At 31.6% G+C, this 22,961-nt stretch overlaps 1 protein-coding gene and 1 long non-coding RNA gene across 3 annotated transcripts; one reads left to right on the top strand and one right to left on the bottom strand.

Annotated features, from left to right (window-relative positions):
* Window positions 1-1,532: 1,532 nt before the first annotated feature.
* Window positions 1,533-18,507, top strand: LOC132722774 (uncharacterized). 2 transcript variants are annotated; one of them, XM_060707335.1, is made up of 2 exons: window positions 1,533-1,891; window positions 16,385-18,507. In XM_060707335.1, exons 1-2 carry the CDS (start codon window positions 1,551-1,553, stop codon window positions 17,733-17,735), a joined length of 1,692 nt encoding a protein of 563 aa, XP_060563318.1. In that variant the 5' UTR covers window positions 1,533-1,550; the 3' UTR covers window positions 17,736-18,507. The 2 variants fall into 2 exon arrangements, with proteins under 2 accessions (XP_060563318.1, XP_060563317.1); XM_060707334.1 differs by lacking the exon at window positions 16,385-18,507 and adding an exon at window positions 2,697-4,216.
* Window positions 18,508-20,551: 2,044 nt separating this feature from the next.
* Window positions 20,552-22,960, bottom strand: LOC132722773 (uncharacterized). Its single transcript, XR_009624658.1, has 3 exons — window positions 22,694-22,960; window positions 22,298-22,455; window positions 20,552-22,142 (listed from the first exon to the last, which is right to left on the bottom strand). It is a non-coding gene; the product is annotated as an uncharacterized LOC132722773 (long non-coding RNA).
* Between the last annotated feature and the right edge of the window lies 1 nt (window position 22,961).

The following is a 22,961-nucleotide window of genomic DNA, read 5'->3' as shown; positions in this document are numbered from 1 at the left end:
AGTTTTGCCTGCATGAAACTTTCAGCAGAAAGATTTTTAACAGACAAAAAGTGACAACACGGCAAAATTAAACATGTTGCAGGCCTGGTTTGATTGAGTCTGTTAATAGACGGAAGTGGTGATTGGAAGCTACCGTCCACGCCCGCTAGCACCGGCTTTGGCAGAATTCAACAATTAACATGAACTTGTAAAATATTGAATTGAATTTTGAAGCTTCCGCTGATTGGTCATATGGCATAAGTATATAAGTTAAACCGCATCGATACACTGCTTCAAAAACAGGGGCTGTTGCAATAATGTATTTAGATCTCAGAGATGTCACCATGTTAAGGCGTTTATTGCGTTGTAAGGTCATGTTATCATTGCTTATATTCAGTTTGTCAAAAAATTTCAACCAGAGATATATTGTTTGAGTCATTAAATTAAAATAGAAGGTACCTGCATGATCCCCACTCTGTTGGAACCCCGACCTCTGTAAGTAAATTTGGTGGGCTCTTTAAGAACGGCATCGTCATCTTCTAAATCAAACAGCTCAATAAGAACAACTATATTCGATTGTTTAGCTCGCTTGGCAGGTTCACCAACATCTGGCGGTTTGTTTAGATCCGAACTATAGCAACCACCCATTGTCGTCTGTTGAAAATATCTAAAATGTGTTTGTTATCAGTTTAATAACTCTTGGTGCTATTGAAATCATTTGAAAAGGCGTCCTTTACACCCCTTTTCAACATATCCAAAAAGGTCATAAGTCTGTGTAAAATAAAGAAATACATAGTTTTAAATACATGTATAACATTTCAAAGATGTGATATAACACCACATTGAATTTCAATCGCGACTGATATATTAAAAAAAGTATTTGATGTAAGAATCAAAGAGATATATTAAAAATTGATCACTCATCTTATTTAAAAACTTTTGAAATCATTTCCTCTTCAATAAATAGAAAATAAACAAAATGTGACACTATCTCCGAGATAGATATCAGTAAAGTAATCGTTTGTTTAATAATTCACGTTAAATAACCTATGTCTCTTAAATGTTAATTATAAACTATTAGCACAAAACAAACACCATGGCAACCTTAAAATACTTTGATACAGTTTTTTATTCATTGTATATAATAAAATATTATGTCTAAATCAATAAAATAAATTTTTATACCCCCTAACATTTACATGAACACTAGCTTTTATAAAGATAATTTTTAACAAAATCAAAATTTAATTAATTGTTTAACAGTGTTTATTCATGATCATGAAAAGTTATTTTAAATCATTTTCAATGTGTTCATTAAGCATGAAACCTCTTTTGTTTTTGTCTCAATCAACCTCATTGCTTCTCTACGTTATCTATTGATTTTTTTAAATACATATTAAATTGAATCAATGACTTTTCCTTTTTAGAAATGTACGAACATTTAAGATGAACGTATAAACGGAAAAAACTATACCATACTACCTTCGTAATATTAGTTTAAACTTGATAGTATGGTAAATCATGTTACGCCTATGACAACCGTACAAGGAAGGTAAACTTAAGCAGAAAATATGGCCGTAGACGGCCGTAAATTAAACCAATCTCTGTATCAAGGATCGGATATAGAACATGATTTTCCGTGTTCTCCTTGTTCTAAAGAGGGGAAGAATGTGGCTGCTATCAAACACTGTGTGGAATGTGATGAAAATCTGTGTAAAAAATGTTTAGGTGATCACAATAAGTTTTCAGTAATGAGAGGACATCAGTTACTAGACACGGTAAAACAGCTGAGCGGGAAAAAGCAGGAAATACCAAGTCAGAGATGTGAGAGACACGGAGGCAAATTGATAGATGTCTACTGTCCTGGTCATGATAAGGTTGGCTGCTCAACGTGTATGACCATTGAACACAGGTTTGAAAAATTCTACTTTCGGTTTCAGTGCATTGACAAGGAAATTATTTTGACGTAAGACCCAGCAAAGGAAAAACAAGTGTTTAATAGATTAATAGCCCATTTTGTCGTCAGATAATTTTGGCTGCTGAACTTGTACAGCCATTGAACACATGCTGAAAAAAAAATCTACTTTCGGTTTCGATGAATTGACAAGGCGTAAAGCCTAACCAAAACAATTAAATAAAGAATAAAATAATTGCCTCTTTTTGTCGTCAAAATGAATTTGTAGTATATTATATCATTGATCCAGATACATTGCAATATTTTTTTTCAGAGTCTATCAACTTGTACGTTTTGACTCGAAGTTAATCAGTCATTTTAAATATCTGGAAGTTGGCAAAAATCGCCATTCGCCATGTTTTTTGTTGTTTAGATAAGTTATAGAATTAAGGTTGAATGCAATATAAAATCATCTGTATATCATTTGAAAAACACCAGTGTCATTTGTAAGTGGGATATAACACTCCAATGTTTTTGTTTAAAATTATTAATTTGGACAAAATTTAATTGATTCTTAAAGCCATTTTGGTATTTAACTGAAATATGAATATTCAATTCATTTTAAAACAAAACGGGAGATTCTAGTTAACAAAACAAATTTATTTATTAACTGTCTTGTGACATTAATTTGATATTATATTAATGTCATATTTTGTAAAGTAGTAATGAAGTCATAAAATTTTAACAGGTAATTTTTAGCACAGATGTGGTATTTTGCCATTTCATTTTGATTACATCTTTTGTCTTGTCTATTTCATTGCAGTGGCTGCAAAGGTATGAATTACGTACCAGACTTAGCTTGTAAAACTAAAACCTCCGAAAAACTAAACCTTCTTGAAGCTGAACTAAACACACTACAGTCTCGTTTCAAATCATTAAAACAAAACAAGCAGGAAGAACTAGAAAATGCGAAGAAAGAAAAAAGCCAATTGATCAAAGAAATAAAATCAGAAAGGAAGAAAATCAACGACCATCTGGACAAGATGGAAATGGAACTTCTTCAAGAAGTTGATGTCAGCTTTCAAATAAAACTGCAACATATAGAGTCATGCATGAAAGAAGTTGATGCAAATATCGCTTCACTACAGGAAAATATGCAAAAGATCAGTGCCGCTAAAAATGAAAACGAATCCGAGAAATATGTGCAGATTAAACGTGTTAACGAGAGAAGAAAAGATGCAAACGATTGTTTCGAAGACTTACGAGGGTCGAGGAAAACAGGCAGCATATTACGGTTGGAACCCAATAAATATGTGACTGATTCGGAGTGTAACTTAATTGGAAATGTTCTTCATCTTCCATTAATTGAAGCAGAAAAATGTTCTGTTATTAATATGAGAACAAAAGTTGACAAGGAATCGTGCCTCATATTTGACATGTGCATGTCTGAAGACGGGTGCATATTTGTGGCAGATTACAATAATAAATATGTTAAGAAAATGAATGATTGTTTCCAGATCATATCTTCGCTGAAAGTCACTGACAATCCCTATAGTATTTGTCAGATCGACTCTTCAATGCTGGCCGTTACTCTAATAAATGATAAGACAGTTCAGTTTATCTCCCAGAAAGAACCAATAAAGCTTCAACAATCCTTTGAAGTCGGCGATAGATGTCGGGGTATTGCATACAATGACGGGATGATTTATGTTTGCTGTGGCGGATCAAAGGAACGAACAGATGAAGAAGTCGGTCATCTGGAAGTATATACTATTTCTGGACAATTGTTAGCATCGTACTTTGATGTGATTCAATGCCCTTCACATGTAATAATCTCAAGCCTTAAAATGGAAATATTTGTGAGTGACATATATGAAGGTATCTTTCTCTTTGATAAAAACCGAAGGTTGAAACCCATTCCTGTAGATAAGAAACTTTTTTCTGGTCATGGTCGTATTTGTGAGATGTATAAAGGTCAAATCTGTGCTGGGTTTTTTACGTCAAACAATGTACTTTTAATGTCAACTGACGGGAAGGATCAGGTAGAACTATTGACAGGACAAGATGGCTTAACAAAGCCCATTGGTTTATGTTTTGATAACAAAACGTCAAGGCTCTTTGTCTCTTGTTATGAAAGTGACACACTAACGGTCTTTACTTTAAAGCAAAGACATTGACGTTTCTTAAAAGTATTTATGGCAGTCATGAAAGCATAGGTGTTTTCTTTAATGTCATCTGACAGAAATGCCACTTGAGGAGATGTGTCGCTGAAAGCATTTTGACTTATGAAGAAGTGAGTTGTTGTTTATATGTCTTTAAAATGTATCATGAATTATCGTTGATTCTAACACGCTACGTGAATTTGTCACTAATCACAGAACAAAATAAAGAAACTTCTTCCTGTGATAAGGTAGTTAACAAACCTTTTTAGTGCAACAATTATAACGCACTTTTATTTTCATTCTAAGTATCGCTAAATACGAAGTATCTATCTCTCAAGAATGTACATTAATTTTAAGACTACGTGCTCTTAAACCTAAAAGAAATATGAACGTTCGCTATTCAGTCATTTAAGATTTGGAATTTTACCTTTAAGAAATGAAACAGGTCGATATATAGGAGAGCGAATAGAAGAAAGGCTTTGTAGAGTTGCTCATAGAATGTCTTCGAGGATGAAAGACACTTTTGATTTAGTGTGATTATTATAACCAAAAAAGAACAATATTCTAGGCAAAATAATCCTAAATGATGAATACATTTCTATACATACATCTGACAGATCAGCATATCCTTAAAACAGGTATCTGCGAAAATGACGAAATACATGTATATTGTTAATTCATATCTTCATAGAAGAAAATCTCGAAATATGACATAATTTGTCATACGAATTTCTTTAAATTTGTAAAATTTAATGTAAATTTATATCTCACTATATATATTTTTATATATCTATCGTCTATGTAATCAGTACAATGATCAATATCGGAATTCATTATGATGTCTAGATTTTGGTGGCTTATAGGTCCATTGGATTCAATACATCTAAATTTTTGTATATTTGTAACATATTGCATATGTCACTATAATAAAATACTTACTTACTTACCTACTTACTTACTTACTTACTTACTTACTTACTTACTTACTTACTTACTTACTTACTTACTTACTTACTTACTTACTTACTAACTTACTTACGTACTTACTTACTTAATTAGGGGCGTCCGTGGCCGAGTGGTTAAGGTCGTTTACTTCAAACCACTTGCCCCTCACCGCTGTTGGTTCGAATCCCGACAGGGACTTGGGATTATTTCATGTGAGGAAGCTATCCAGCTAGCTTACGGAACGTCGGTGGTTCTACTCAGGTGCACGTTCGTGCCTGAAATAATGCACGGAAGGGCACCTGAGGTCTTCCTCCACCAGGAAAGCTGGAACGTCGCGATATGACCTATACTGTGTCGATGTGACGTAAAACCCAAAACAAAACAAAACAAAAACTTAAATAAATGTCATACTTACGTACTTACGTACTTACTTTCTTACTTACTAACTTAATGACTTACTACTTGAATCTTCAGAAATATCAAGTAATTGATTTTTTCTTCAAATTAGGGAAATAAGGAAATATTTTGTCTGGTAATATGAATAGTTCTTCCTTTTTTCTGGATTTATAGATTACATTTATCACTTTTTAAATAAATGGTATCATACCACCACAACTCCCTTTCACGAAACATTTTTGAAAAACTGGTATTTTTAGAGTAATATGCTTCTTAGATCACAAAATATCTTATTTGTATCCAACTGTTCATCTGTATGAAACGAAACGTGCAATGAAAACTCCCGGAAAGGAAACATGAACAAAAAGATGGAAAATGAAAATTCCCGGATAGGACCATAAAATGTCAAAGTATGAATAAAGGAAATACTGCATGGTATCCACGTTGACAGACTTAACAAAGATCTAAGTCTCGAAACGCAAATTACTCCATATTCTGCAGACATTAACAAACAGTCGATGAGAACCTGATTAGAAATTAATAAAGGAAAAACAAATAAAGTGATTAGAAATAACAAAAGAATATATTTTAAGGCCAGATAATACAGCATTTTGTAATTGACGCAATATTCCTTCATATCATTTATAATAACAATATTTTTGTTTATAAAAACAACTGTTGTAATTTATATGTCAAATTCTTAGAAAAAAAATGCAAATTCAAATTCAAAGTAAAACATGTTATTCGCATGCGTCAATCTTGTATTTGTTTTGTTGCTTTTTTAAAACTTAGCAAGCAATTCACCAGTCGTAAATCTTAAACAAAATTTGCTATTGTACTTCAGAAATGCCCGCTCTAGATTCATTTGCAAAATGTACATTAGTATGTGAATGGATAGGTTCATGATTAATTTGTTTAGTACGTGAAACCTACCAGAAAGATTATAATATAAAAAAACTTTATATTATGTATATTAACTACTAACATAATGTAACTTACCAATTTTAAATGCATATGCATTGTATTTATATTGAAATGGCCGTAATTTAAGGTATATGTTTTAAGATCCAATATATACAAATTGTGTTGCAAAAATATGATTACATGCTATAGAAGATTTACGTAAAATGCTTTTTGTCCATGAATGCCTATTAATAATTCATCGTTTATTTGTACCTATATATTGCTGGCTTTACCATTTTTCAAATAGCAATGGTGATGGCTGTCTCGTTGACCACTGCAAAACCGATGTCAATTCAACCGCCAAACGTGTTGCATTTATAATGTCTAAATTTACATAGATGCTATAGTCAGTGTCATGTATAATTCAAACACACAATTATGCAAAGATGTAGGAAATGTCAAAAAGATTTAGAATTTGTTTTTCATTATATCCAAGATTGCCTCGTTAATCTTCTGTCATGATGTTTGCTGGTCACCATTCATTCCTACAGTGTCGCTAACGAAACCAGCAAGTTCAGTCAGTGCATCCTGAAAAAAGTTTGTTTTTTAGTGAATATATAAAATAAATCTAACGAAAAGGTATTTAAGTACTTTGATATAATGCTTTTTGCGCTTGACTGTGTGATGACCGCAATTGTAATGTTACATGTTGGCATGTTATCGACAGTCGAGATATTAATGTGTTAATACTCTAATTGCTGGTCCAGAGTCCAAATAATATATGGTTTTTGATTAGACTCGCAACTGTTCACGTTCAATTTTAGTATCATCAAGAAATCCACAATCGACTCTTCCGATCGTTAAGCCAAATATACTCTTGAATATTGGTTGGCAAATACTAGAACCTTTTATTGGTGTCGATTTCTTCTATTTAAAAAGAGCAATATATTTCAGATCTAAAAAAATGGATAATAACAACTAATCCCATCTCCTAATATATACTAAGTACCTTGAACAGTCCAATGTCTGTAGTTCCTCTTTTCTTATGACTGTCACACATTCCGCTGACATTTTGATCCAACGTTCCGGCATTATCGAGGTTCTCCATCCAAGACTGGACCATTTTACCAAACAAACCGGACTGCAATTTTATATCACAATTGGTAAACGCTTCCTTGATTTTTGGATTGTTTGCGAAAAGCCTGTTAATAAAACAAACCAAACTATTTCATTTTAAGAAAAATTTATAAATTTTGAATTTTTTTATTTTCATTTTATAAAACATTGCATATTCAGGTCCTAAAGGACGTAAATTAAATATTAGCCAAACATGTTTAGGACTATAGTTCCTTGAAGAATTTTGTCTCTTTCTCTGACAACATGTATTACATAATACACGTTTATAAACAAATTTGTTCCATTTTATTAGATAACTGCAGTTAATTATGTTAAGTGAGACTATATTGTATGTCCATATATTGTTAAAGCTATAGTGAGGCCGATGTTACATAACTCGATATACAGGTCGAGCGATAAGACCTTAGCAATTATCTCCCGTGCACAATCAAATTTGTTAAATAAATGCTTTAAATATTACTATTGTCAAAGATGGTGTGTGTAGTATGTTAAAGTGTATGTAAAATTCACACTTTCGTTATCAACATGATTTAAATTCAATATTCAATTGACTTAAAATTTCTTAAAGTATCTATTTCACCAGTGATAGATCTGGTCTAATATGTAATGTTATTACAATTGGATTTTTATCACACTTAATTTTTCTTTTAATTTTATGTTGCATAATTAAATTCTATTGACACATACGACAAAAACGTGAATTATTATAAGCATAAACATCATGTACTAGGTGAATATATGTTTCCATTGCCTATGTAAAATGTGCTACTATAATGCATGTTGGGGATCATATCAATTTAATATTGATGCCATTTGCCATATTAATATATTTTGCATATTGTACCACGTTGGTATTTGACCTTCTGGGAAAAGATAAATAAACTTGTTAAACTTGTATTGCATTATTTACCTTGGTAGATGACCAATAACATAAATGAATTATATATATTCTGAGACAGATTATTGTTTTTGTGTTAAAATTTCTTCTTAGTTTATACCAGTATTGATAAAATTTCTGCAAACATTTTAATGAACAATGGTGATACTGTAGTAAACTAATAAACAAAGATAACATGTGTCAGAATTATAAATACTTGTTAGGTATTTAACATCTTCATTCATGATGTGGACTCTAAAGTCGACGAAAAGAAGGATGCCAATTTCTTTTACGACATAGAAAATTCAAAGACATTGTTAAGTTGTTAATTGTACGCTCATTATCTTTTTTAACAACTTCATTTACGATACAGACACCCATGCGATTAAATGAAATGATTGGTTCATTTGTCCTTTTACATAATAGAGAGAAAATTGAGAACATTGTTGAGAAGTTGACGTAATCATACTGATACCTTATTAAATTTTAACATAGTATTGTTAGTAATATCGCACCTGGCATAAAACGCCACCCCGTATAAAACGCACCCCAATATTTGTAAGCCGCACTCCATGTGTCCAAAACATTCTTTTTGTCAGCTTAGAATAGAAATAGAAAAAAGTTTTATAATAATTACGTACATAAAATGTAATCGCTTTATGATTCTTTCGATGAGAATATTGTTCTCTGAGCCAAAAAACCAAGAGGAATTCTTTTGTATAGTTGCCGGCAGTTGGAACGTTGAGCAGAAAGATTTTTAACAGACAAAAATGCCAAACACGGCAAAATTATACATGTTGCAGGGCTGGTTTTATTGATTCTCTTCATAGACGGCAGAGGTGATTTGGAAGCTACCGTCCACTCCCCCTAGCATCGGCTTAGGCAGAATTCAACAATGAATTTTAAAAAAAATCGCAGATGTGTTCATATGACATAAGTTAATTACTTAAACCTCTAACTAGATAATTTACTTCCATATTTATATTTTTTGTATGTGATAAAAAAATAGATTTTTTTTTAAATGTCATTTTATTAATACAGTTTCCACGGACCTGGTACAGATACTATTATCAATCTTTTACAGAGGAGACACCCTAAAAGATAGGTAAGAGTCGTTTCAAAAGAATCTAGAGATTTTATATTTACAGTATCACATGTACTGATGAGGAAATAAATCGCGACACTTAAAACTGAACTCTCTTAAACAGTATATTAAAAGTACACAATCAGCGAATTACTGTCTTCAACAAACAGACTGTTTGTGCACATGCTTATTTAAGATAATGTTTTCAAATCTCAGAGACGTCACCATTGTATCATTGGATTGTTAGTCATGTTAACATTGTTTTTTTATATTTAGTTTATCTGAAACAAACATTTAAATACAAAGCGGCAATTTGCCGTAACTTTCGGCCTTGTGGCCCTTCTTCAGCAGCATTTATTTTAACTGACATGAAACTACAAAGTAAATTGTCATCTTTTAAGGGTAAACTAAAAGATTATTAAATAAAAAATACAGCTCAAAGCGCTAAAAACTGTCAACTATCTTTTAACAGAAATTTATATAGCTCTCTCTTTTTTTCTTCATTTTTGTTGTTGTTTTTTGTTTCTTTGTTTGTTAACATCGTTTGATGATTGCATGGGCATGCGTAGTTAAATACTTATTTCTATAAGTTATTATTTAAAATCCACAAAAATGCTGTGTATTTTGTGTATTCAGTATTGTTTATTGAGTGTTTGTGGTAATTATATTGCTGTTTATTGACATTTTTGTCTTCTGTTTATATATGCATAGAAGGCCATCTTGGAAATAAGTTGTATGTTTATTATTATTAAAGATTTTAAACCAGAGATATATTGTTTATAGTAATTAAATTAAATAGAACGTACCTGTATGATCACTCTGTTTAAACCTCGACCTCTGTAAGTAAACTTGGTTGGCTCTTTAAGTACAGCATCGTCATCTTCTATATCAGACAACTAAGTAAGAACAACTATATTCGATTGTTTAGCTCGCTAAGCAAGTTCACCAACATCTGGCGGTTTGTTCAGATCCGAGCTATAGCAACCACCCTTTGTCTTCTGTTGAAAATATATAAAATGTGTTTTTCTCAACTTCATAAGTCTTGGTGTTATTAAACTCATTTTAAAAACACTTCCCTTTTCACTACTTTTCCAGATTTCCATAAAGGTCATTTGAATGTTAAACCTTACTAAAATAAAGAAATAAATATTGGCTAAGTAAATTTCGAAAAGATGATAAAGTTGCATCCATTATTGGTAGGATAAAAATAATATTTGATGTAACCATCAGATAGTGATATTATACAAGAGAACCAAAATGACCCTAGATCGCTCACCTGACCTATCAAACTTTTCAGAGCAATTACTCCGACAAGCATCCTGACCAAGTTTTATGGCAATTGAGTCAAACTATGACCACTAAAGTGTTTAGAAGGTTTTTTCATATTTGGGTAATGTTACCTAGTTTTTAACCCCAGGTGACCCATATTCGAACTTGACCTAGAAATTATAACACCAAACTTTCGGACCAATTTCCAGGATTTTTGGTTCAAAACAGTTGCACTTAAAGTGTTAACAATTTTTTTTCTATTTTTAGCTCCTGTGACCTAGTTTTTCATCCGAGATGGCCCACGTTCAAACAATTTCCGAGCAATTACCTAGACAAGCATCCTGACCAAGTTTGATGATGATTGAGGCAAACATGTGACCACTAGAGTGTTTACGAACAAATGTGGACAAACTACGGACATTCAACGCCCTGAGCTAGCTCAAGTGAGCTTAAAATATATCACTCACCTTATTTCAAAACTTTTGAAATCATTTCCTCTTCAATAAATAAAAACTGAACAAAATGCGGCATAATCTCTTAAATAGGTTTCAATAAACGTGTCCTTAATATGTTTATATTACATATGATATGTCTCTTGTATGTAATTATTAACTACGCTAAAACAGTTGTATCAACAAGTACCATGAACACATTAAAATACGATACAGTTTTCCTTTCAGTGAACATGATAAATTAGTATATTTTAATCACGTTTTAAAAGGAATTGCCTTTCAATAACTTAAACTTTAAGACCCGATACAGTTTAGCTTTTTTATAAAGGTTTTTACAGATCAAAAAATGTTTAGTCAAAGAGTCGTCGAATTAATTGTTTGACAGTCATTATTTCAGATCACAAAAAATTATTTTCAAATCATTTTCAATATGTTCATTAAGCATGAAGCCGTTTTTGTTTTTGCCTTAATAAACCTCATTGTTCCTCTACACAAAAATATTATCAAATAAACACAATTAACTATATCAATTTCGATCATGACAATCTCACATAGAAGTGAAATTATTTATGGAGGGCGTTCGTTGCCAAAATTCCAGACATGTAAAGTGTTCCTTTTTAAAATGACTTATGAAAATGCGAACTTGTATGCCTACCATTTTCTATTTTACCCGTGCATAGCACATAATATGCCTATTAATTCAGTCTTTTAATTGAAGGTGCCCGCCTTTATATAACAAGTTTACATATATATCGTAACAACTGACCTAACGTCTAAAACGACAACAAATTTACAAGTTCGTATCTTCCATTGCATGCAATACATATGTATGTTTGCACATTTATAGAAATGAAATATACAAGTGAAATGTAAATCTTAAATACAGAAAATAGAGTTTAAGAAAACGTGTTACCAGTTGTAGAACTACAAGAGTACGTTAACACAGTAACATGTTTAAAATGACAAAAGTAGATTCACAAAGTTAAACGATTTTAAGTCAAGCATAACGCCCCGCCCCTCTCGGAGTATTTACGAACTTCTATTGCGGACAGGTATGAAACGGCGCCTCTCCCATATTTCTAAATAAAACTGAAGGACAACAAACGGCATTTTTCATAACATATATTTGTTACATTTGTTACAAAAGTTTTGTCACTAGCAACATCACTTGAAAATTGCTGATTTTACCATTTATGATGAAGATAACTTATGAAATAACTTATTATTTAACATCGTGTTCTTATCAGTTACAAATTATTTATCATTTTAGTGATTAGCCTGTCCGTGCTCTGCCTAGTGCACTGTCCTGTGTTTTGTTTGGTCCGCCTGGGTTCCTTGCTACTTGTTCTTGTTGCTGGGTCATGTGGGGTTGCGTTCATTGAGCGCCGCCTTTCCTTGTTGATCTTGTTTATCATATATTCCTGAGAAACATCGGCGCTTTGGAATTTTTTTTGGGAATCAATTACCAACTTCAAGGGAGTAATTTTATTGATAATCTAAAAACAATCCAATATTTTTATTGGTATCATTGAAAAATGTATTGACACAAATTTCATTTTCAACAAAAACTATGCAAGTATTTACAAAAATAGTATTTTAAAGCGGCCACCGAGATTTCCTTTCCGAAATCAAGCAAATATTTATCCGTAGCACATATGTACAATCTTTAATAAGGTATTTTCAGTATGAATCAAAAAAATTTGCACTTGTAACTTGACTGTCATTTTTCCCTCATGTACAGAATCAATCAAACCGAGTCTGCAATTCTTATGTAATTTTGTTGTGATTAATGCTTCCGAGGGATTACTTTGTTTCCAGATTTTTATACTTCATAACAGCAGGTGTCAAGTGCCGTGTGGCAGAAGTAAAAAGTTGCCCCGTACTTCACTTCAGTGTTGTTATATTTTTCTGGTCCTACGGGATCATTGATGCCAGCGCTATTTAGTGTTGAGAATTGAGTACCGTTCAAGCCGGTGCTAGGGGGCGTGAGGGATGTAGCACTTGTTAATAATCCCTCATGTACAGACTCAATCAAACCGAGTCTGCAATTCTTATGTAATTTTGTTGTGATTAATGCTTCCGAGGGATCACTTTGTTTCCAGATTTTTAATATGCTTGTTCAAAGCTTATGGTCTTAACTTTCATTCAATATTCATTTTCTTTTTTGAATATAGTATCTAAAAAAAGCGACGTCATTTTTTCCCGAATATATGAGTGTGGTTTTAAGAGATAAAAAATAAACAACGATAAGTTTGAAACAAAATTTTAAATACTTCTACGTAATTATTTTCATTTTTAAGGCATCACTAGAAAATTCATAAAGGATTCTTTTACTTAAGTCTAAAATTATCAAAATTGACCAAGAAATAAAAAAAGTAAGTAAGGGGCGCCCCGCCATGTTTCTCTTACTGAATTTCAGAGTGTGTTTTGATTTTTTACTTGGGGACCATATTCCGTTTTTCATGGTATGGCACTAACGTGTCACATTGAAGAATCCATGATAATCGCCATATTAACACATCTGCGGATGTTTCAAAATTCAAAATTGTTCGAGTTCATGTTAAATTTTGCTTAAGCCGGTGCTAGGGGGCGTGGACGGTAACTTGCTCTTTCCATTACCGTCCATAAACAGGCTCAATCAAACCAAGCCTGCAACATTCTCAATTTTGTCGTTTTGAGCGTTCTTTAGGGATTCTTATTTTCTCTATTTTACAGAAAGTAACATGATAAACTTTTAAACGAGAAAAAGTTAATTCATTTTGATTTAATTCATTTTTATTTGTAGGCTTTATATATTTAGTTATCATAAAGCGTATGAAGCACACTTTTATTTCAATCCAAAATTATCAAAATTGATTACGAAATAAAAAAAAGTTTGGAGGGAACGCCGTGTTTTTCTTACCAATTCGAGAGTGTTATTTTCAGAGGAAAAAAATGATAAATTTTGAAACAAAAATTTCAATACATCTATTTAGTTCATTTTTATTTCCGAGGCACTCATAGAAAGCTTATGGAGTAATCTTTCATTTGATACCAAAAATATTTGACTTTTTATAAAATTAAAAAAAAATGTTAGAATGGACGCCGTGTTTTCCTTCCCTTAATTGAGAAATAGGAGAGAGGCGACGGGTATTATACCTGTCCGTACATTTCAGTAATAGAAGATCGTAAATACTCAGAGAGAGGCGGGGCGTCATGCATGACTTAAAATCGTTTAAATTTGTCATTTTAAACATGTTACTGTGTAAACGTACTGTTGCAGTTCTACGTCTGGAAACACGTTTTATTGAATAATACTTTCTGTATTCGAGTTTTACATTTCCTTTGTATTTTTCAGGTACAGATAGATATCTACAAGTGTGTAAACATGCTTATGTATTATATGCAATGGAAGATATAAACTTGTAAATTTGTTGTTGTTCTCCATGTTAGGTGAGTTGTTAACATTCACATGTAAACTTGTTATTTGAAACCAGGTGCCTTCAATTAAAAGATTGGATTAAGAGGCATATCATTTGCACTGCACGAATACAATCAAAAATGCTAGACATACATGTTCGCATTTTCAAAAGTAGTTTTTCAAAAGGAACACATTACATGTCTGGAATTTTGGCAACGATCGCCCTCCATAATCATTTGCTTTCTACAAGTATATGTTTTTCAGTCTTTATTTATTCACAACTAAATGTCCTCCTCAAAGGTATTTCGAAAAACGTGAAAATGTGTCACTGTTTTGTGCTTTCAGACTGTTATTATGATATAGGGCATGACTTAAGACAGCATGATTTAGCATTAGTCCTATAATGGTAGATGAAAATAAAACAGTTATGCTTTTAATAACTTTCTTCATAATAATGTTATCTATTGTGATTTAATTGATATTTGACTGAATCAATGGCTTTTACTTTTAAGAAATGTCCAATACTTATTACGAACCTTTAAGATAAACGTTTAAATGGAAATGCCATTCAATACTACCTTCGTGATATTAGTTTACACTAGATAGTATGGTAAATTAGTTACGACTGTGACAACCGTACAAGACTAAACATATGCTGAAAAATGGCCGTAGACGGGCGTAAATTTAGTCAATCTTTGTATCAAGGATCGGATATAGAACATGAGTTTCCGTGTTCTCCTTGTACTAAAGAGGGGAAGAATGTGGTTGCTATTAAACATTGCGTAGAATGTGATGAAAATCTGTGTCAAAAATGTTTGGGTGATCACAATAAGTTTTCTGTAATGAAAGGACATCAGTTACTTGACACGGTAAAACAACCAAGCGGGAAAAAGCAGAAATTACCAAGTCAGAGATGTGAGAGACACGGAGGGAAATTGATAGATGTCTACTGCCCTGTTCATGATAGTGTTGGCTGCTCAACGTGTATGACCGTTGAACACAGGTTTGAAAATTTTTACTTCCGATTTCGATGTATTGACAAGTAAATTATTTTGACGTAAGACCCAGCAAGGAAAAACAAATATTTAATAGATTAACAGCCCTTTTTGTCGTCAGATAACTTTGCTCAACTTGTTTACCCATTGAATACAGGTTTTAAAAATTCTACTTTTGGTTTCGATGCATTGACAAAGTGTAAAGCGCAACAAAAAAAAATAAATAAATAATAGAATAACTGCCTCTTTTTGTCGTCAAAATGAATTTATAGTATATTGTTTCATTGATCAAGATATAGCAATTAACTTTCATTGCAATATATTCTTCAGAGTCTATCAACTTGTACGTTTTGACTCGAAGTTAATCAGTCATTTTAAATATCTGGAAGTTGGCAGAAATCGCCATTCGCCATGTTTTTGTTGTTTATATAAGTTATAGAATTAAAGGTTGAATGCAATATAAAATCATCTGTATCTCATTTGAAAAACACCAGTGTCATTTGTTCTCGGGATATAACACTCCAATGTTTTTTGTTTAAAATTATTAATTTGGACAAAATTTAATTGATTTCTAAAGCCATTTTGGTATTTAACTGAAATATGAAAATTCAATTCATTTTAAAACAAAACGGGAGATTCTAGTTCTTTGCCACTTATAATTACAATATTGTATAAACAATTCTTTATTTAATTTTTAACAAAACAAATTAATTTATTAACTGTCTTCTGACATTAATTTGATATTATATTAATGTCATATTTTGTAAAGTAGAAATAAAGTCATAATTTATTCGTATAATGACAATATTTTACCAGGTATTTTTTAGCACAGATATGTTTTTTTGCTATTTCATATTGATTACATCTGTTGTCTTGTCTATTTCATTGTAGTGATTGCAAAGGTATAAGTTACATACCAGACATAGCTTGTAAAACTAAAACCTCCGAAAAACTAAACCTTCTTGAAACTGAACTAAACACACTTCAGTCTCGTTTCAACGCCTTAAAACGAAACAAGCAGGTAGAACTAGAAAGTGTGAAGAAAGAAAAAAGCCAATTGATCAAAGAAATAAAATCAGAAAGGAAGAAAATCAACGACCATTTGGACAAGATGGAAATGGAACTTCTTCAAGAAGTGGATGCCACCTTTCAGATAAAACTGCAACATATAGAGTTATGCATGAAAGAAGTTGATGCAAAGATCGCTTCACTGCAAGAAAATATGCAAAAGCTCAGTGCTGCTAAACATGAAAACGAATCCGAAAAATATGTGCAGATAAAACGTGTTAACGAGAGAAGAAAAAATGCAAGCGATTGTTTAAAAGAGTTAGGAAGGTCGGGGAAAACAGGCATATTTCGGTTTGAACCGAACGGATATGTGACTGATTCGGAATGCAACTTAATTGGATATGTTCTTCATCTTCCAGTAATTGAAGCAGAAAAATGTAAAGTTATTAATATACGAACAAAGGATGACAAGGAATCGTGCCTTATATATGACATGTGCATGTCTGAGGATGGGTGTATTGTTATTGCAGATTATCATAATAAATGTATAAAGAAAATGAATGATTCCTTCCAGATCATATCTTCGCTGAATGTCACTGACAATCCTTATGGTATTTGTCAGATAGACTCTTCAATGCTGGCCGTCACTCTGGTTAATGATAAGACAGTCCAGTTTATCACCCTGAAAAAACCAATGAAGCTACAGCAATCCTTCAAAGTCGGCGATAGATGTCGTGGTATTGCATACAATGACGGGATGATTTATGTTTGCTGCGGCGGATCAAATGATCAAAAAAATGAAGGTGTCGGTCATTTGGCGGTATATACTATTTCTGGAAAATTGCTAGCATCGTATTTTGATGAGATTCAATGTCCTGTATATGTAAAAATCTCAAGCATTAAAATGGAAATATTTGTGAGTGACGGATATGAAGGTATCCTTGTCGTCGATAAAAACCGAAGTAGGAAACCCATTACTGTAAATAAGAAACTCTTTTTAAGTTCTTCTGGTATTTGTGAGATAAATAAAAGTCAGTTCTGTGTTGGGTATTTTATGTCAAACAATGTACTTTTAATGTCAATTGACGGGAAGGATCAGGTAGAACTATTGACAGGACAAGATGGCTTAACAAAGCCCATTGGTTTATGTTTCGATAACAAAACGTCAAGGCTCTTTGTCTCCTGTTATCAAAGTGACACACTAATGGTCTTTTCTTTAAAGAAAAACCATTGACGTTTCTTAACAGTCAGTCATGAAAGCAAATGACAGAAATGACACTTGAAAAGATGTGCCACTGAAAACATTTTGAGTGATGAAGAAGTGAGTTGTTGTTGATATGTGCTTAAAATTTATCATGAATTATCATGGATTCTAATACGCTTGATGAATTTTCAACTATTCACAGAAAAGAAAATACTTCTTAATTCCTGTGATACGATGGTTATTAATGACATTAAAGACAACAATAAATACGCATTTTTATTGATGTTTCCTACCACATGATGCTAAAATAACATTACACATTCTCTTACTCCACATGTTTGCATTGCGTTTTCTTCAAAGTGTTATTCTGAGGGATTTCAGAGCTTCGTGTGTTTAAAAACAGGGACCTTACAAAGGATAGAACCATAAATAGTGGCATAAGCCCGCAAAGGATAAAAGGATGGACAGAGCGAAAATGATTGAAGATGGAAAGGCCAAATTAATAACCTTGCATTTTGCTAACGTATCTATTATGTTGACATATCCGCGAGATAAAGTCTTAATCCTAAGGGTATACACATGGTCGAGTATAAACCGGTGAAGTTTTATAAGTACATTTACTTTGCTTTGTCAAAAAAGTCATAAATGTTCTGAAATAATTGGGACCAATAATATAACCAATACGTAGTTTTGAGTAGCAAAACATATACTTTGTATCATCATATGTAATTTTGTGTAAATTGTTTCTTTGTATATATGTTTTTGCATAATCCGGAGACCTTAATGAAAGCGAAATAAAGTATTTGTTTTGTATTGTATTGTATTGTATTGTATTGTATTGTATTGCATTGTATTGTATTGTATTGTATCATCGGCATAACCAAAAAATTGATTTTTTCTTCAAACATTGCTGTTGGAAAAACCATTTTGTCTTGTAACATAAAAAGTTCTTTGTGGAATTTATAGTTTATTTTAGCTCTTTTTAAAATAAAAGGTATATTATCACCACAAACGAAACACTTTTGAAAAACTGGTATAGTATGATGCTTCGACTGTTCAAAAAAAGCGAATGAGCCTTATTCTGCCGATAGGTCCGTTTGGTACATATTGCTGTCACTGACCTTGTACGTAATTCGTACGTGTCTTAGATCACAAAAACAGTTTATTTGCATACAACTGTACACGTGAAACGCATACAAACTCATATTCTGAAAACATTATCAAACAGTCCTTGAGAACTGGATTAGAAATGAATAAAGTACAAACAAATAACAAAGTAATTAGAAATAACAAAAGAATATATTTTAAGGCTAGATAATACAACATTTTGTAATTGAAGCAATATTTCGTCATATTATTTAAAGTAACAATATTTTTGTTCATAAAAATAACTGTTGTATTTTCTATGTCAAATTCTTAGAAAAATACAAATTCAATACGTTTTCTTTTTTTCGAAGTAAAACAAGTTTTTCAATTAACCAACCGTACAAATTAAAGTAAAATGTGTTATTGTACTAAAGAAATGTCCTTTCAAGGTACATCTGCAAAATGTACAGTGTATGTACATGGATAGGTTCTTGATTAATTTGTTAAGTACATGTAACTTACAAGAAAAAAAAGATAATATATAAAAAACTATATATATTGAATACTAACATAATGTAATATACCAATTTTAAATGCATATGCATTGTATTTATATTGTAATGGCCGTAATTTTAGGCATCTGTTTTAAGATCCAATATATACAAATTGTGTTGCAAAAATATGATTACATGCTATAGAAGATTTACGTAAAATGCTTATTGTCCATGAATGCCTATTAATAATCCATCGTTTATTTGTACCTATGTATTGCTGGCTTTACGATTTTTCAAATAGCAATGGTGATGGCTGCCTCTTTGAACCACTGTAATATCGATGGCAATTCAACCGTCAAATGTGTTGCATTCATTATGTCTAAGTTTATTTTAGTCAGTGTCATGTATAATTTTAAACAAACAATTATGCCAAAGTGTAGGAAATGATCAAAAAGATTTAAAATTTGGTTTTCATAATATCCAAGATCACCTCGTTAATCTTCTGCCTTGATGCTGGTCACCATTCATTCCTACAGTGTCGCTAACGAAACCAGCAAGTTCAGTCAGTGCATCCGGAAAAAAGTTTGTCTTTGAGTGAAGATATAAAATAAATCTAACGAAAAGGTATTTAGGTACTTTGATATAATGCTTTCTGTGCTTGACTGTGTGATTACCGCGATTGTAATGTTACATGTTGGCATGTTATCGACAGTCGAGATATTAATGTGTTAATACTATAATTGTTGGTCCAAAGTTCAAATAATATATGGTTTTTGATTAGACTCGCAACTGTTCACATTCAATTTTAGTATCATCAAGAAATCCACAACCGACTCTTCCGATCGTTAAGCCAAATATACTCTTGAATATTGGTTGACCATTTATTGGTGTTGATTTCTTCTATTTAAAAAGAGCAATATATTTAATATCTGAAAAATTATATAATAACCACTAATTGTCAGCCTTTATTTATTTACATCTCAATGTTCTTAAAGGTTTTATAAAATTGTGATTGTAGTAATAGTCCAATATAATAGTAGATGAAAATATAACAGCACTGATATGTGTTTAATAACTCACTTCTTAATAACGTTCTATATATTGGTGTTTAAAATACATATTTAACTGAATCAAACACTTTTACTATTGAGAAATGTACGAAAGAGATAAACGTTCAAACGGAAAAAGGCTATACCATACTTCCTTCATTACTATTAGTTTACACTAGAGAGGCATATCAGTTATGCCTATGACAATCCTATAGACCCTTCTTAATATTACCTCATACATATTCATAGATTTCTCAGAACGAGGCTAACAGGGCAAGCTCCAGTATCTGCTCTATGTAAACATATCACAAATATATGGCCGAAAGATTTAAAGATCTTGGTATAGTACTAATAGTACTATATACTTGTTGAATGTTATATTTAACATTACAAAAATCTCTTCTGGAGATAAATAAATATAAATCAACAACAAGGTTTATTTTACGCTATATACAGTGAAGGATATACATGTATTCAAGACCTGAAAAGTGAATTAATGTTTATGATAATTCCAAGTAATTCTAATATTCCGTGTCAAGTATAAATATCAGGTTAACTCTTTGCAACTTATACAGACATTATCTGTGTTATCAGTATTTTATTGCTTACCTAAACACATGTTGGTCAAGAATGTATAAAGCAATTAACTGATAATAGATGTAAACAGTTGGATGGTGAATTCTGTACCATACTTCCCCTAAATTTAGCCATTGAAATAAAAAAAAACAATAAGTTTAATTCACTTTGTATTTGAAAATAAAAAAATTCTGGATGACTGTCTAGTAACTGATGTTGTTTACAGCAATAGAAAAATACATTTCATGCTAAGTAATGGGTGTAAAACTGTTTTAATTAATTACAGTATTAATTACTTAGTTTATAACAAATTATAATCATTTAATTGCAAATATCAGTCAAATTTTAAGACGAAGCTGAGGTATCATTAGCTTATTGCACTTGGCCAGTTGGTCCGACTTGATAATGTGGTCATATTGTTGAACCCTGTACTAGCTGTTATATAACAAATCATTGGGTACACGGCACTTCCAGAAGATGTTGCCTGGACTAACCAACCCCAGACATTCCATTTACTTAGGGGACTGAACATTTGCAGAAAACATGTGCAGACCTTGCAGTGGGGGGGGGGGATTAGGAAAGACAGCATCTAGCTTCAGCACTTCTTTTAACAGTCCCAGAAATATTCACTCAACAGGATATAATGCAATAAGAGGACAAAATATTAAATGTTATTGCCATGTTGACATATTCCCTGCAGCTGTACCATATAATGTAACAAAGCACAATGTAAAAACAAAGTAATGTTAAAAACAAGGTAATGCGATGATTTCTTTTTAATTATTTTATTTGAATTAAGACACAAAAGACTAAACAAATGGTCCTTATATGCTAAAGATACATTTTTTCTAGCTTGCAACATCTATCTCTTTCTATCAGTCAAGCTGTTTGTTTTGCTTGCTTCATAATAAAAGCTCTTAATGTTTTTTGCTGATGTTAACATTGAAAACTGTAATGAATATATATACCTCGTATGTTGAAAATCCTGTATAAACAAGATATGCAACTGTTATCATTTAAAAATTTGTTTGTGTCAAAAGTTCAATATGACTGTTTATTTTCTTCCTAATATCACTGTTTATTTTCTTCCTCTGTTTTCTGTAATTCTTCTTTGAACTGTTTGATAGTTTCTTTTTCATCTGTTCTGCAACTGCCATGAAGAGGTAGTACAATTAAAGGCGATTCAAATACCAGTTGTCAATTTGTGTTCATTACTGTTACCAATGGAATTCCTGAAAATATATACATTTTATTATGAAGTGGTGAGAAGAGCTATGACAATTCTAGAATATATCAATTTATATTTTAATTGCACCTATAATATTTTTTTTTACTGTAGCTGAACTTTATTTTTGTGTAAAAATGAAAATTAAGTCTTGTGATGTACCTTTCATTTGGCAAAATCTTCTTTAGTGTTCATCTTAATTACTGGTCTGTTCATTACTACTCCAGTTGAACCAAGAGGGAACATCTATTCTATTCAGACATTTATGAATATGTGTGAAATGCTTCAAAACGAGCAATATTGTCATGTCATATATTGATCTGAAATGATATACAAAATAACAGTTATTGCTTTTTAGTATAAAAACGGTAATGATTTAGATTAATCATAAGACAGTTTAGTGTGATATTTAAATGAAATTTATGAACAAAACATTTTATTATTTTAATTATTAAATGAAACATTTAAAACAATTATAAATCAGATTAATTAATGTAAGAGTAGTAATATATATAAAGTAGCTTAGTTTAAAATTAGAAAAGAACAATTAAATTTTACCTTGAAATGTTCTCATTCATCCCATCTTATTTTCACAATCCCTTCCTTTATTTAACTCACATCCTTACGTATTTTATGAAAATTAACCATATAATCATATTTAGAATTGGAATAACAGAGTGGAACACAACAATAAAAATGATATTTTCCCCGGTAAGTTTAACACACTTGGGCCTATCAGGTCAGACATTACTTGTTTACATTCATGCCCTGTTAGCCTCTCTCTGGTGATGGAATGTAAAGCATGCATATAATTTGAGAAAGGCCT

Source organism: Ruditapes philippinarum, unplaced genomic scaffold (assembly GCF_026571515.1).
Source record: "Ruditapes philippinarum isolate M1 unplaced genomic scaffold, ASM2657151v2 ctg7907_1_1_1_1, whole genome shotgun sequence".
Lineage (NCBI taxonomy): Eukaryota > Metazoa > Mollusca > Bivalvia > Venerida > Veneridae > Ruditapes > Ruditapes philippinarum.
The sequence above is the reverse complement of the archived record's forward strand: the minus strand, read 5'-3'. Positions and strand labels throughout refer to the sequence as shown.

Bases quoted from the DNA above. Each gene is read 5' to 3' on its own strand.
- LOC132722774 (XM_060707334.1), top strand. From the start codon at position 1,551: ATGGCCGTAGACGGCCGTAAATTAAACCAATCTCTGTATCAAGGATCG. The intron at 1,892-2,696 runs GTTTGAAAAATT...ATTTCATTGCAG, and splicing joins TGTATGACCATTGAACACAG to TGGCTGCAAAGGTATGAATT.